The 14,221-nt window shown below is 43.4% G+C and overlaps 1 protein-coding gene across 9 annotated transcripts in view; it reads right to left on the bottom strand.

The window, feature by feature from the left end:
- HYDIN (HYDIN axonemal central pair apparatus protein) overlaps positions 1–14,221 on the bottom strand; it is a 335,154-nt gene that overhangs the window by 119,971 nt on the left and 200,962 nt on the right. For all 9 annotated transcript variants that reach the window (XR_005660565.1, XM_029074826.1, XM_039913571.1 and 6 more), the window contains one exon: positions 13,091–13,404. Coding sequence is in view for 8 of the 9 variants with exons in the window: in XM_029074826.1 (XP_028930659.1) it covers positions 13,091–13,404 (314 nt within the window). In the remaining variant the exon portion in view is untranslated. The remainder of the gene's footprint in view (positions 1–13,090; positions 13,405–14,221) is intronic.

Raw genomic sequence — 14,221 nt, 5'->3', positions numbered from 1 at the left:
GTGCATAGTACTGTGCTCTGCACACATTAAATGCTCAATAAATTCAACTGATTGATCATCTGACTGACAATGTACTGGCCTGCCTCCTCCTCCTCAGCATTTAAGCACTGGGGAACATGCACCATAAGTCATAAACATCACCTGACGGCTGCACTTGAGGTGTTTACAAGCTGGCGTCAGTGCTAGTTTTTTCCACACTTCCCTTTGGACTTCATTAGGAAGTGCCGCCGACCAAACTTCGGAAGGCCCTGGGAAACTTTCCTCTAAGAGCCACGTAGCTGAATTCGTTGGCACTGTCCTCGGCCTTCGTCGTAAGCTCGTCGTGGGAAGGGAATGCGCCTGTTCACTGTTATATTGTACTATCCCGAGCTCTTAGTTGAGTGCCTTGCACAGGGCAAGCGCTCACTAAATACGCCTTAATGAATAAATTGGTCAACGCTGAAGAAGGACTGAATTTCGGGGGGAGAAAACAGTCAAAATTCAGAGATCATCTCTTCAACAAGGGTTGTGTTGGCTAAATTCTCAACTCGCTCTATGGGGAAATAATGGAGAAAATATGAAGGGAGGGAATGAGAGGAAAGTCTGGAACCACTGATATCTAGACATTTCTGATATCTTCATTGTCACAACAGAGAAGGCGGTGAAAAAAGAGAATAACATATCTTACCTGCTACCAAGATTTCATCTGACAGCTCCCCTAGTTAGAAGCACCGACCGAAGCACGAAGTGAGAGAGACAGCAACGATTCTTAAATCAATCCTATGAAGGATACAACAGCACGCTATTCCCCAGAGCAGAAATCAGCAGGGTTTTATACACAGTCAATAATGTTATCTATCGCTAAAAATATCACGGAGAGCATAGCCTTTGAATTCCAAGTCTGTGTTTTCACAGCCACAGACCTCTGGGCAAGGAAATGACACGAAGGAGAAACGGCCTCAGACGGAGCCGTCGTCAGGCCCACGAGCACAGGCTTCTACCCAATTGGGGCAAAATGATCCCATGCAGAAATAACTGACTTTCTAAACATGCTGGCATGACATCTGAAATTCTTATTCATGATATATGGATGTTAATGATAAGCCTAGAATAAACTGTCTTTTTAAAAACTCATTTTGCAGATTTTCATCGGTATCTGCAAATCTCACTATTCGGTCCGGCGTATTTTAGACATTTGGATGGTGAACACTGCACTCAGTGAACCAAGAGATAGGAAGAAACAGCATATTTAGATCTGTCCAACATATCAGACCCGGGACAAAAAGAAAAAACGAATTTAGTGAAACCCGAATATGACATTCTAATTTACCAGCCTCTCCCTTTCCACCCCCAATGCCATCTATCTGGTTTGACATGTGACATTTTTCATTCTTGACATTTTCCTTCTGTTTTGGACAATGTCACAAAAAAGTTTGGTTTTTTTCTCACCCCACCCTACCCCTGGAGTGAGAATCTGAATTTTTAAAGTACTTGGTCTATTCCTTTCGGACTGAAAAGAGAGGTAGGAGAATATGGCTCTCCGGCTATAAGTAGCATCGGTCAATTCCACGAGTAACACCAGCAAATGTGTAGATACACATTAAAAGTATCTTCAGAGATATAGTAACTCTAGCCTGAGAAGCACGCTGAGAAGCAGCGTGGCTCAGTGGAAAGAGCACGGGCTTTGGAGTCAGAGGTCATGGGCTCGAATCCCGGCTCGGCCACTTGTCAGCTGTGTGACTTTGGGCAAGTCACTTAACTTCTCGGTGCCTCGGTTACCTCATCTGTAAAATGGGGATTAAGACTGTGAGCCCTACATGGGACAACCTGATTCCCCTGTGTCTACCCCAGCGTTTAGAACAGTGCTCGGCACATAGTAAGCGCTTAACAAATACCAACATTATTATTAGACTATAAGCTTGCTGTGTTGGCAGGGATCGTGCCTACTAACTGTTACATTGTACTCTCTCAAGTGCTTATCACAGGTCTTTTCACGTGATAAGTGCTCAGTAAATACTATTGATTGACTAAAAAATATGTGCTGCTATGAAATGGTAAAAGATTACTACAAATTTCCACAAGCTCTCTTTATCTCCCCCCAACTCTCTCCTTCTTCCATCAATTCTCTCCTTCTAATATTTGGGTTCTCCTTACCCAATAGTGTCTAGCTTCCACCCTTCACTCCTTTTAACTCCCTTTTATAACTCTCCCTCCTCCGATCCCTCATTCACACTCTGGGCCTCCCTTCTCCGGCCCAACTACAGCTCTTCGCATCTTAAAAGCTCTCCTAAAATCTCATTTCCTCCAAGAAGCCTTCCCCAATTAATTCATAACATTCCAGACAGGCAGTTTGACACTCATCCATACCACTCATGCATTTTAATCCTATCTTCAGTATTCACGCACATGTGTATATTTTTAATTATTCATACTGTTTTCTTATCTACTTCTCTGTACTTCCGATTTTTTGTTTAGCTTTTTTGTCTTGATAGTTTTGAACCGCACTCTGGCTCAGACTTGTTCTTCCTCCAGCTTTCACTAATTGTTCAATCATTTCTGTCTGTCTCCCTCATTCAATTGCAAACCTGGGAAGATGTGTCTTGGTACTGCCCCAAGTGCTTAATACAGTGCCTAGGAATCAGTAGGTGCTCAAAAAATACCCTTGTTTGACTGTCTATTGCTGAGGAGTGAGGGGCATTGCTATCTGAAAACAAGACCACTCTGAATAGTCTCTACTTGACCAATACTGTTTCAAACCGGATGATGTAAAGATTTAAATGTACTGCTTCTTGTTCTCGTGCCAATTACCTTTTCAAGGCAGTTGCATTTTCCGCATCATTCGACGGTGGAAAAGAAAGGTCATCTGTTCATCTCAAGTTAGATGAGAGTTCATTACCTTAATAGCTGCAAGGCCTGCAAGGGAAGCTCAGGCCTCAGGTACCAAGCTCCCGAATGAATTCCTAATCAGAATACAAGAGAACCAGTGTGGAACTTGTGGAAAGAAATGGGCTTGGGAGTCAGAGGACCTGAGTTCTAATTCTGTCTGTTGGGCAAGTCCCTTCACTTCTTGGTGCCTCAGTTTCCTCACCTATAAAATAGGGAATAAATATTCCCACCTTCTTAGACTGTGACCCCCATGTGTCCAACATGATTATATCTACTAGTGCTTAGCACATAGTGAGTACTTAATAAATATCATATCATTAACAACAGTCATGATACATGACCGCTACATGAACCAGGTTCAACTGAGAAACAGCATGGCCCAACAGAGAGAGCACGGGCCTGGGGGTCAGAAGACCTGGGTTCTAATCCTGACTCTGCCTTCTAATCCTGACTCTGCCACTAATCTGCTGTATGACCTTGGAAAAGTCACTTAACCTTTCTGAGCTTCAGTTATCGCATCTGCAAAGAGGGATTAAGACTGTGAGACCCACATGGGACACGGACCATATCCATGCTGATTAGCTCATATCTTTCCCATTGCCTAGTACAGTGCCTGGCACCTAGCAAGCGCATAACAAATAGCATTAAAAGAAAATGAGTACTCGAGATCCACAGCCTTAGTAAAACTGGACAATATTCCTAACTGAAAATAGAAAGCAAGTCCCACTTAGACTGTGAGTCCCACACTGAGCAGGGACTGCATCGGATTACACTGCATCTACCACGGTGTTTAGTACAGTGCCTGGCACATAGGAAGAATTTAATGAATATCACCATGATTATCAAGCCTAAAAAATAAAATAAGAAGATTTCTTCCCTTGGACTTCAGTTTTGGTTAGGCTTTCAGAGGAATTTTTGTTTGCAATCCTACTCTAGAGGAGGCCTGAGCTTTGACCATTTTGGACTCAAATTGTCAAAAACAGGGGAAGAAATGGGTCCAACATCACTGTCAAAAACATTTACTGAGCATCCATTCAAAACCTCCAGGCACCACCCTGTTTAGCAGCAAGCTGTCAGCAAACATGTTCTCAGCTTTAATGGCACAGAGCATGAACGACATCTATAGCAGCAGTTTGGGTGACCGGGGGTGGTGATGAAAAGACCTTAGGAGGGATTGTCTGAGGCTGCTGATTAGAGGACAACCGAGAAGAAGGTTTGTAAAGGGTAAAACAGGCTGGGAACAAGGCACCGCTGCTGACAACTTCACTGAACTTTAATTAACCTCCAGGACTTCAGGCTGGCACAGCTCGGTGGGAAGGGTGGGGAACATGAGGGGTTTTTGGCGAGCGCAGACAACCCTGATGGAGGAGCAAAGGGGATGTGAAAGAGAAGTGTCATCATCTGTGGCTTCGTATGGAATGCGTTCGTTGTTCTTAAAAGGGTAGGCTCTTTGTTGGTCAAGTTTCTGCCTCCTGGATCCCACTCTGAGGGTGAACTCTGCCAAGAGTGGGGGGGACCAGTGAGATACTTCAATAAGGAAAGACTCGTCTTGAACTGGAATCTCTGTGTGTGGTCCCTTTGCGAATTTTAGTCCTCCAACAGCTTGAGCGGGGGACGGTAGCGGCACCCAAAACTCTAACACTGTAATAGGTGCTTGGGAGAATGTGTAGAAAATAGAATAAAAGTCAGGCCTTCCCTGACTAAACTCTTTCTTCTATCCACCCACTATCTATAATTGATTCGATTGTCCGTCTCCCCCTGTAGACTGCTCCTCGTGGAAAGGGATCCCATCTACAACTGTACTGATTGTACTTTCCCAAGTGCTTAGTACAGTACTCTGCACACGGTAAGCACTCAGTAAAAACCACTGATTGATCTGACAGTCCCTGTCCATAAGTTATAAGCCCCATAAGACAGTCCCTGTCTCTACAATATCGCCAAGATCCGCCCTTTCCTCTCCACCCAAACGGCTACCTTACTATTACGGGCTCTCGTTATATCCCGGCTAGACTACTGTGTCGGCCTTCTCTCTGACCTCCCTTCCTCCTCTCTCGCCCCGCTCCGGTCTATTCTTCACTCCGCTGCCCGGCTCATCTTCCCGCAGAAACGATCTGGGCATGTCACTCCCCTTCTTAAACAACTCCAGTGGTTGCCTATCGACCTCCGCTCCAAACAAAAACTCCTCACTCTAGGCTTCGAGGCTCTCCATCACCTCGCCCCTTCCTACCTCTCCTCCCTTCTCTCTTTCTACCGCCCACCCCGCACGCTCCGCTCCTCCGCCGCCCACCTCCTCGCCGTCCCTCGGTCTCGCCTATCCCGCCGTCGACCCCTGGGTCACGTCCTCCCGCGGTCCTGGAACGCCCTCCCTCCTCACCTCCGCCAAACTGATTCTCTTTCCCTCTTCAAAACCTTACTTAAAAATCACCTCCTCCAAGAGGCCTTCCCAGACTGAGCTCCTCTTCCCCCTCTACTCCCTCTACCATCCCCCCTTTACCTCTCCGCAGCTAAAGCCTCATTTTCCCCTTTTCCCTCTGCTCCTCCACCTCTCCCTTTCCATCCCCACAGCACTGTACTCGTCCGCTCAACTGTATATATTTTCGTTACCCTATTTATTTTGTTAATGAATTGTACATCGCCTTGATTCTATTTAGTTGTCATTGTTTTTACGAGATGTTCATCCCCTTGATCCTATTTATTACTATCGTTCTTGTCTGTCCGTCTCCCCCGATTAAACCGTAAGCCCGTCAAACGGCAGGGACTGTCTCTATCTGTTGCCGACTTGTTCATCCCAAGCGCTTAGTACAGTGCTCTGCACATAGTAAGCGCTCAATAAATACTATTGAATAAGGAGCTCACAGTCTGGAGCGAGGGAGACAAACAGAAGAAATGAACAACGTGGCCATTCAATATTTAAAATAGGTGCTGCCTTACAAGATTCTTCCACTGCTAGTTTGGTAAAGCGGTGAAAGAGAGGGGGAGAAGTAGGGTGGCTTAGTGGAAAGAGCACAGGCTTGGGAGTTAGAGGACGGGGGTCCTAATCCCGGCTCTGCCACTTGTCTGCTGTGAGACCTTGGGCAAGCCGCTTAACTTCTCCGTGCCTCAGTCACTTTATTTGTAAAATGGGGATTAAGGCTGTGAGCCCCACACGGGACAACCTGATTACCTTCCCAGCACTTAGTACAGTGCTTGGCACATAGTAAACACTTAACAAACACTCATTATTATTGTTATTATTAATAAACAGAGAGTCACTCGGTTTTTAAATATTATAGAGCAGTTCTGTCACCTGCCCTCTACCCTTAAAGGAGCCCTCAGTGTTGCTTTGACATGCAGAGGGATGGTTGGCGTGGGGAAGAGGGAGAGGCCCAAAAACTTAGAGCTTCTCAATATGCCAGCCCCAGTGGCTGCAGACTGGACCGGCCCTCTCTTTTGGTAGATGAAACTGCCTTGGTCACCGTGGGCTCAGTCAATGAAATGTTTGCTTGACCTATGGATATTTACAAAAAAAACAAAAAGGCTAAGAGAGCCAACTGGCTAAAGTTTAAAAACCAGTTGAGGAATCCAGAAAAACAAGGGGAGGGAAAAACAGCCACTCATCGGGATGGGGAAAAGCAGCGTGGCTCAGTGGAAAGAGCACGGGCTTTGGAGTCAGGGCTCATGAGTTCGAATTCCAACTCTGCCACTTGTCGGCTGTGTGACTGTGGGCAAGTCACTTAACTTCTCTGTGCCTCAGTTCCCTCATCTGTAAAATGGGGATGAAGACTGTGAGCCCCACGTGGGACAACCTGATTCCCCTGTATCTATCCCAGTGCTTAGAACAGTGCTCTGCACATAGTAAGCGCTTAACAAATACCAACATTATTATTATTAAATAGTGGGGATTCCCCAAGGATTAATTTGACATAACATCTTCCTAAATGATCCGGAGAGAAAACTCAGTGAAATCTCCAAGTTTCCCAATGATGCTAAGGTCTTCCAGTGGTGAAATGCCAAGAAGATGGGGAGATGCTCCCTGAAAACCTCCGAAGCTAAGCCAGCTGCCTGAAAAATGACAGGTGAGATTCAGTGTGAGCAAGTGCAAGAAAACAAATGCATTTAAGGAAAAATAATCTAAATTACAACTCCATGACAATGGACTCAGCATTATCATTCAAGAGGTCTTCCAGTCATTGGCCTGATCATTTAAATGTGAAGTCAACAATGAGCTGCAGCAGAGGCTGCCAACAAGATTACCTGAATGCTCAGCATCAGGAGAAAGGAGACAGAAAACAAATGGCAGAATTTATCCGTTGTATAAAACCATGGGACCCTCTTACCCGGACGACAAATTACATGCAAGTCTCATCGCCTCATTTTGGGAAAGACATAATAGAACTAATAATTTTATATAGTAGGTAACCAAGATGATTATGAGAATAGATTTAAAAAGTTAGGACCCTTCATAATGGAAGGCCGCAGCCCTGGAGTGGACATGATTGATTTCTAAAGAGTGTAGACAGGGTGACAATAGAATGGTTGTTCACCAAATCCCACTATTCAAGACCAAAAGCCCAGTGAAACTTGAGGGTGGTGGATTTAAAAAATACAAAGGGAAACCCTTCCTCACAAGTATCACAGGAAAATGTGTGGGCAGAAAATATCAATTAACTCAGGAGGGATTCGGATAAACTCACGGTTGAATGGTCCCCTGTCGGATACAGAATATTATGCTCGATCAAACAATCAATCAATCATTCCGAGGTACTTTCTAAGTGTCTCTTGTGTTCAGAGTACTATATCTTAGGCACTATACCTTAGTACACTTGGAAGAATACCTTGAATACAGAAAATAGAAACAATTTTTGCCCATGAGGAGCTTCAGAAAAACATTAAAATAAAGGCACATAAGTGCTGTGGGTATGGGGTAAAAAAATCCAAATGTTTGAGGGTTAAAGAGCCATTTGAATAGGTGAGACAGAAAGGCAAATAGGGGAAGTGAGGGCTTAGTTAGAGAAGGCCTTGGAAGAGATGTGACTTGAGTAGAGCTTTGAAGGTAGGCAGTGTTGGTTTGTCGGATAGGAAGGGGGAGGGTGTTCCAGGTCAGTGGGAGGATATGGGCAAGCGGTCAGTGGTGAGAAAGATGAAGTAGAGGTACAGTGAGTAGGCTGGAGTTATTCATTCATTCAATCGTATTTATTGAGTGCTTACTATGTGCAGAGCACTGTATTAAGTGCTTGAAATGTACAGCTGCAAGTTGGGTTGTAGTAGGAGACCAGAGAGATAATATAGGATGGGGATGAGCACTGGGTTTTTGGTCTTGAATAGTAGGATTTGGTGAACAACAATTCTATGGTCACCCTGTCTACACTCTTTAGAAATCAATCATGTCCACTCCAGGGCTGCGGCCTTCCATTATGAAGGGTCCTAACTCTTTAAATCTATTCTCATAATCATCTTGGTTGCCTACTATATAAAATGATTAGTTCTATTATGTCCTTCCCAAAGCTTTAAGCCTTATGGTGAGGAGTTTTTGTTTGATGCACAGAGGGTGGGCTACAATTGGGAAGTTTTTGAGGCAAGGGGAGATGGAGACAGTGCTTTTTTTTTTAGGAAAGCGATCTGGGAAGCAGAACGATGTATGGACTGGAGAAGGGAGAGACAGGAGGCAGGGAGGACAGCAAGGAGGCCGATGCACTAATCGAGCAGGGAATAGTGACATTTCATAGGCTCTTATTTTTCTCATTTCAGAATAAGGCTGGGCTAGAATAATCATGAACAAAGCCTGGGTGACAGGTGTCTTGTTTTGCATCTTGGTCCTCCATTTCAGTCTACGTTGTTAACCACTGCATTCAACCGGCAGAGATGAATATGCTAGAAAGCAGAGGAAGTGAACTCAGCTCTGTTTACTTTCTTTACTCAAAACACAGCTGGTGCTTTAAACTTAGACAACTATGTTATAAATTCTTGTAGGGAGAAGTGGAGGCAAAAGGAAAGGTGCAGATGAAGATAAGGAAGGAGAATCATGGTAATTTAGGACAGTTATTCTGATTTCTGGACTAATGGAACCGGAGATGCAGTGTGGACTAGTGGATAGAGCATGGGCTTGGGGGGCCAGAAGGACTTGGGTTCTAATCCCGGCTCCACCTCTTGTCTGCTCTGTGACCTTGGGCAAGTCACTTAACTGGGCCTCGGTTTCCTCAACTGTAAAATAGGGATTAAGACTGTGAGCCCCATGTGGGACATGGACTGTGTCTAACCTGATTAGCTTATATCTACCCCAGCGTTTAGTACAGGGCTTGGCACAGAGCGCTTAACAAATACCGTTAAAAAAGCCCCAAGAGATGATAACTTGCTGTTTTCGCTTATATTTGCATTCTGATATTGAGTTATTTTTATTTGCAAATTGAAAATCAATGAAGGAGCTACCTATATTTACTTGCATCAAGTTTCGATTTCTTTAAGTGGTCAAATGTACTGATTTTTAATCTCGTTTAGAAAAGTTGATTCAAGGCTGTTATAAATGACCTCCCCCTGCCTATCTGTTCTCTTTTATGAGATCTTTTCTACTTCCCAGCTTTCTGGCCAAAAATACGGGGATCCTCAAAAGTTAGAATTTGCTTTGCCTCTTAACGTTCATGATTTTCAAGCAATTGTGTTGAGAGTAAATGTTTCTTGAAGTTCCAACATAAGCTCTCTATATAGATAAAATGAAAGATCATCTTCTTCTCAGGCTGATCAGCCGAACTGTTAGTCATCTGAACTGAGAGAAACGCAACAAAGCAATGTATTTCAGCGGTGTTATATTTATGCCAGAATTCATCCCTGCGTTTCTTTTTTCTAGCTTTCTTATTACTCGTACTGATTCCTCTGCACCCATCATTTGTCAGCGTCGGTACAAAAGTCTGCCATGAACTTCAATATTCTCTCTGGTACAAACACATTTGGGTACTTATTTCTTTGATGCAGTAATTGTCCTTGTGTTTTACTGTCTTGTGGTGTTTCACTGCATAGAACCCTCTCTTTGTTCTTAGATCGGGGAACGAAGGCAAAAGTTGAAAAGATAATTCGTTCCCCAACACTGATACGCTTTCCATTCAGAAATCAGACTCCCCTGCAGTAGAACACAAGGGGTTTTAGTCCCTTTCATCCAGGCATTTCAAAGTACTTGGGGCACCGTGACAACAGAGGAGAGAGGGACGAGAGAAGGGCTCTGAGAATCCCACTAGGAAAAGAAGAAAGGGAAAAAAAATCTCTCCTATTAACTGAATTGGCTGGAAAAAGTCTAATTAAAAACTGAAGATAGTTGCTGGCACATTTATTAAGGATGACCTTCAACCAGCAAGAGGTTCTTGTTTCCCCATTTCAGTTTCAGGAATATTTTTCTGTGAGAAAAGCAAATCTACCTATTTAGGAGGAGACCTACTTAAGAGAAAAAACCCTTGGAGGATAGGACTGGCTCTGGTTGAAAAGGCCTGATAAGAACTGAGACGGGCAGTTCAGCTGCTTTCTCCACAAAGTGCCCCTTATCTCTTTGCCTGAACGGGGTGTAAATATTTGACTACTTAACTCATTTCCGAATTTGTTTAGTGCCTGCCCACCTAGCTATACCTCTTCACAATCCCATCCATGTGTGTCTCCAACGGCAAGAACTGGGAGGCAGAGACTGCCTCGTAGCTCACTTTATAGTATCTGCCTGAATCCTTCCTGTCTAAAAGGGCAATTGACCATAATAGCAACAACCTACAGGCTGAAAACGAGCCAACAAAAAGGAATCATGAGCCTGGGGTGCAGAAAGAGGAGCACAACATCTAGATTCTGCAACATAATTATTTCCTTATGACGATTTGTCACGTTTCGAGGACTGAGTCCGATTCTGAGTTCCACAATTTAGGGATCGGAGGAAAATCCGGAGCCGGCTCAGGGAAGAGAAGAAAAGGGATGATAAGGATTTAAGAATGGGTTAAAGTAATTGAAACCATTTAGGACAGACCTATGAGATGGCAGAGAAGACTGAGAAACTGAAGCACAGAGATCTCAAATAAAACACCCCAGGCTACATGGCAAGCTGGTGGCAAACTTGGGTCTGGAATTTAGGAGTCCTGACTTTGATTTCCAGTGTTCTGTCTAAAAAAAACATATTTGCTCCCTCAGTCAAGAAAAAAATAGAACCATGGTCTAATGTTTTTCTGTCCCCCTTTACGCAGCTCAATGATCCTCCAGTAAATGAGCAATACTACAAAGTAAAATGGTGTGTTTGAGAATGAGTTAAATGACCAGAACCAACCAGGGCAATCTTTCAGTTGGTTCTGGAGGGAAGCGATGATCTTCTGAGAATATTGGGTTTATTTACCTTATGATGACCACCCAAGTCACAGTAGACCTCAAATAAGCAAGGGAGAGAAAGAGGACTAGGAAAGACAAATGGTCAAAATAAATTTATAAATTAATAAATCCCTACCAAACTCTCCATGTCATCTCTAGCATCTTGAGAATTTGCCAATGTACCTTAGAAATACCACTGTTTTAGCTGCATAACCTGACTGCCAAAAATAAAACAGAGGAAGCCCTTTCTGCTCCTAGTCGGAATAAACTCGTTAAACTAAAATACATCACACAACCTGGTATTTAATGCTCATTATACCAGGCTGACTGACTTTTCCAAAATTATTCAAAATGCTCAATGTCAACAGAACCAAAACAATATCTAACGCACTGCTCATCTACTGGCCACTTAATGAGCAATCTGAGCTGTGCAAGGCTTCACTGAAAACTGCCAACTCTAACTTTATACTGGATAGTCATTAAATGTCTTCTTTAAGACCCAGAAAGAACACATTACTGCTTCATTAAGAGGTAAAATAATAGAGAAAAGGAAGCACAGGAAAGACTGATTGTCATATGTACTACGTTGATCACACAGAAGTACTAATAAGTCACAAAAGGGAAAATGTGAGATGCTGCCAAAATGATGATATTAAGACAAGGGTAATTAAAATATGTAGACTGACCCTGCTCCAATGAAGACTTTATGGGTATATAAATATACAAAGGCTAGACTAAATAAATTTCACCCAGGCCTAAAAGATGGGCATTTTTTTGATGATTTATTGAAGTATGTATTTTAATTGCAGAAATCCAAATGAAGGGTTCAGGTGCTGCTAATTCTAATCTTTTAAATGAACTCAATTCTAATTTAATGAGTGGGAAGCATTCAAACCCTGACACCATATTACAGGCTCGATCTTCTTCCTCCTGTGGAGCTGTTCTTTACCAGTTGATCCGACTTTCTCTAGCTTCAGATCTGAAGAGGCGAGGTCAGAGGAACTCGGTGTATACTACATAGCGCACTGCCCCAAAGTACGCACGACATAAATTCCGTGGGTAATGAGGATGATAGCGATGATGACCATGAATGCCTTGTTAAGTGAACTTTTTAAAGCATTTCTAATATCTTGGACTTTCTTATCATTCTGTGACTTGATTCTGGGCTAAGGACATGTTCACAGTCATCGCTATTAGTTGAAATTTTTAGCAGAAATTAAATTAATTTTGAGGGTGCTAATGTGGCTCACTTCCCTCTCTGTTGATCAATCAATGGCATTTATTGATGCTTACTGCAAGCAGCACACTGTGGTAATTGGTTGGAGAGAGTACAAGATAGAGAGGCAGCGTGGCTCAGTGGAAAGAGCCCAGGCTTGGGAGTCAGAGGTCATGGGTTCGACTCCCAGCTCTGCCACTTGTCAGCTGTGTGACTGTGGGCAAGTCACTTCACTTCTCTGTGCCTCAGTTACCTCATCTGTAAAATGGGGATTAACGGTGAGCCTCATGTGGGACAACCTGATGACCCTGTATCTACCCCAGTGCTTAGAACGGTGCTCTGCACATAGTAAGCACTTAGCAAATGCCAACATTATTATTATTACAATACAATAGCTAGACTACTTTCCATTTAGCTTGATGCCCCTTGGCTGTGCCAGTCAATCATATTTTCTGAGCACTTACAGTGTGCAGAAGACTATACTAAGAGTTTGGGAGAGTACAATACGATAGCTAGAATATTTTCCACTGAACTCAGAGCCTCTTGGATTTGTCCGCCGACCACTCAGGTTTGGCAGAGTGATCGAGGGGAGAAAACAGAGACCTTTCAGCCACACGTTTTGCAAGTGAGCGAAGGTGAAAATACGAGGGAGAATCCCAAGGCGACGAAAGAAAACCACAGAAGTAATGGTTTCGGCGCTGTCGGTACCTTATCTGCTTTTTGTTGTTATCCAGTAGGAAGGACCAACGGTACTTCACAAGCAGTGGGCTGCAGTTGGTCATTTCAACGTGACGGATCACCTCGGTATCATTCAGGATGCAGCCAAAATTCAAACTCAAGGTCTGGAAGGACAGGTTGGGGAAGTGCACCTCTGCCCGCAAGGCCAGGTAGTCCACGTGGGGGTGTTCCAGATAGGAGATCATCAGGTCTTCCTCGGCGACTCTAGTGTTCAAATCCCTTTTGTACGAAGGGTCAAATTTGATGGACAGCTCCTTTTCTGCCCCCGTATCCAGTTTAATAGGCTGTAATAAGACGGGAGAATTACTAACCTCCGTACAGTTTAATTGTACTGTATTTAATGTATGCATTCAATTAATTGATATTAATTTAAATTAATTAAATTCATAAATTTATTTCTTTAATCAATTAATTTAATGTATTTAATACATGAGAAGCAGCGTGGCTCAGTGGAAAGAGCCTGGGCTTGGGAGTCAGAGGTCATAGGTTCGAATCCCGGCTCTGCCACTTGTCAGCTGTGTGACTGTGGGCAAGTCACTTCACTTCTCTGTGCTTCAGTTACCTCATCTTTAAAATGGGGATTAACTGTGAGCCTCACGTGGGACAACCTGATTACCCTGTATCTACCCCAGCGTTTAGAACAGTGCTCGGCACACAGCGCTTAACAAATACCAACATTATGATTTAATAGGACTTCAAGTAACAGAGTCGCAAAAGTTTAAAACTTATCACATTCAAATGAAGGCCAAATCCCAATGACACATTTTGTTCCCTTTTGACAACTTGTAAAAACTTGCTTTATGTTTCACGAAGGGGACTGCTCAGATAATAGAGGAATAGGGATGCAGGGGATAAATGGGGATAAATACCACTGAATGAAATGCAAAGGGGTAACAGGAGAAACCTAAAATAAATTTATCAAGTTGAATATTTTTAAAAAAATTCCTGTGGCGTGTTATCAGTTGGTTTGTGGAATATTCTCCGAAGGTAAAGAGTGGCAATCTCATCATTTTTGAGAAGCTTTAAAGGCCCCTGACAAAGGAGCAGGGAACAGTTATTAAGGAATGATTTAACAATGGTTGGGTAAGGAGATCTCATTAA

Source organism: Ornithorhynchus anatinus, chromosome 11 (assembly GCF_004115215.2).
Source record: "Ornithorhynchus anatinus isolate Pmale09 chromosome 11, mOrnAna1.pri.v4, whole genome shotgun sequence".
In the NCBI taxonomy this organism is placed as follows: domain Eukaryota; kingdom Metazoa; phylum Chordata; class Mammalia; order Monotremata; family Ornithorhynchidae; genus Ornithorhynchus; species Ornithorhynchus anatinus.
This window is presented reverse-complemented; position numbering and strand designations above follow the sequence as displayed.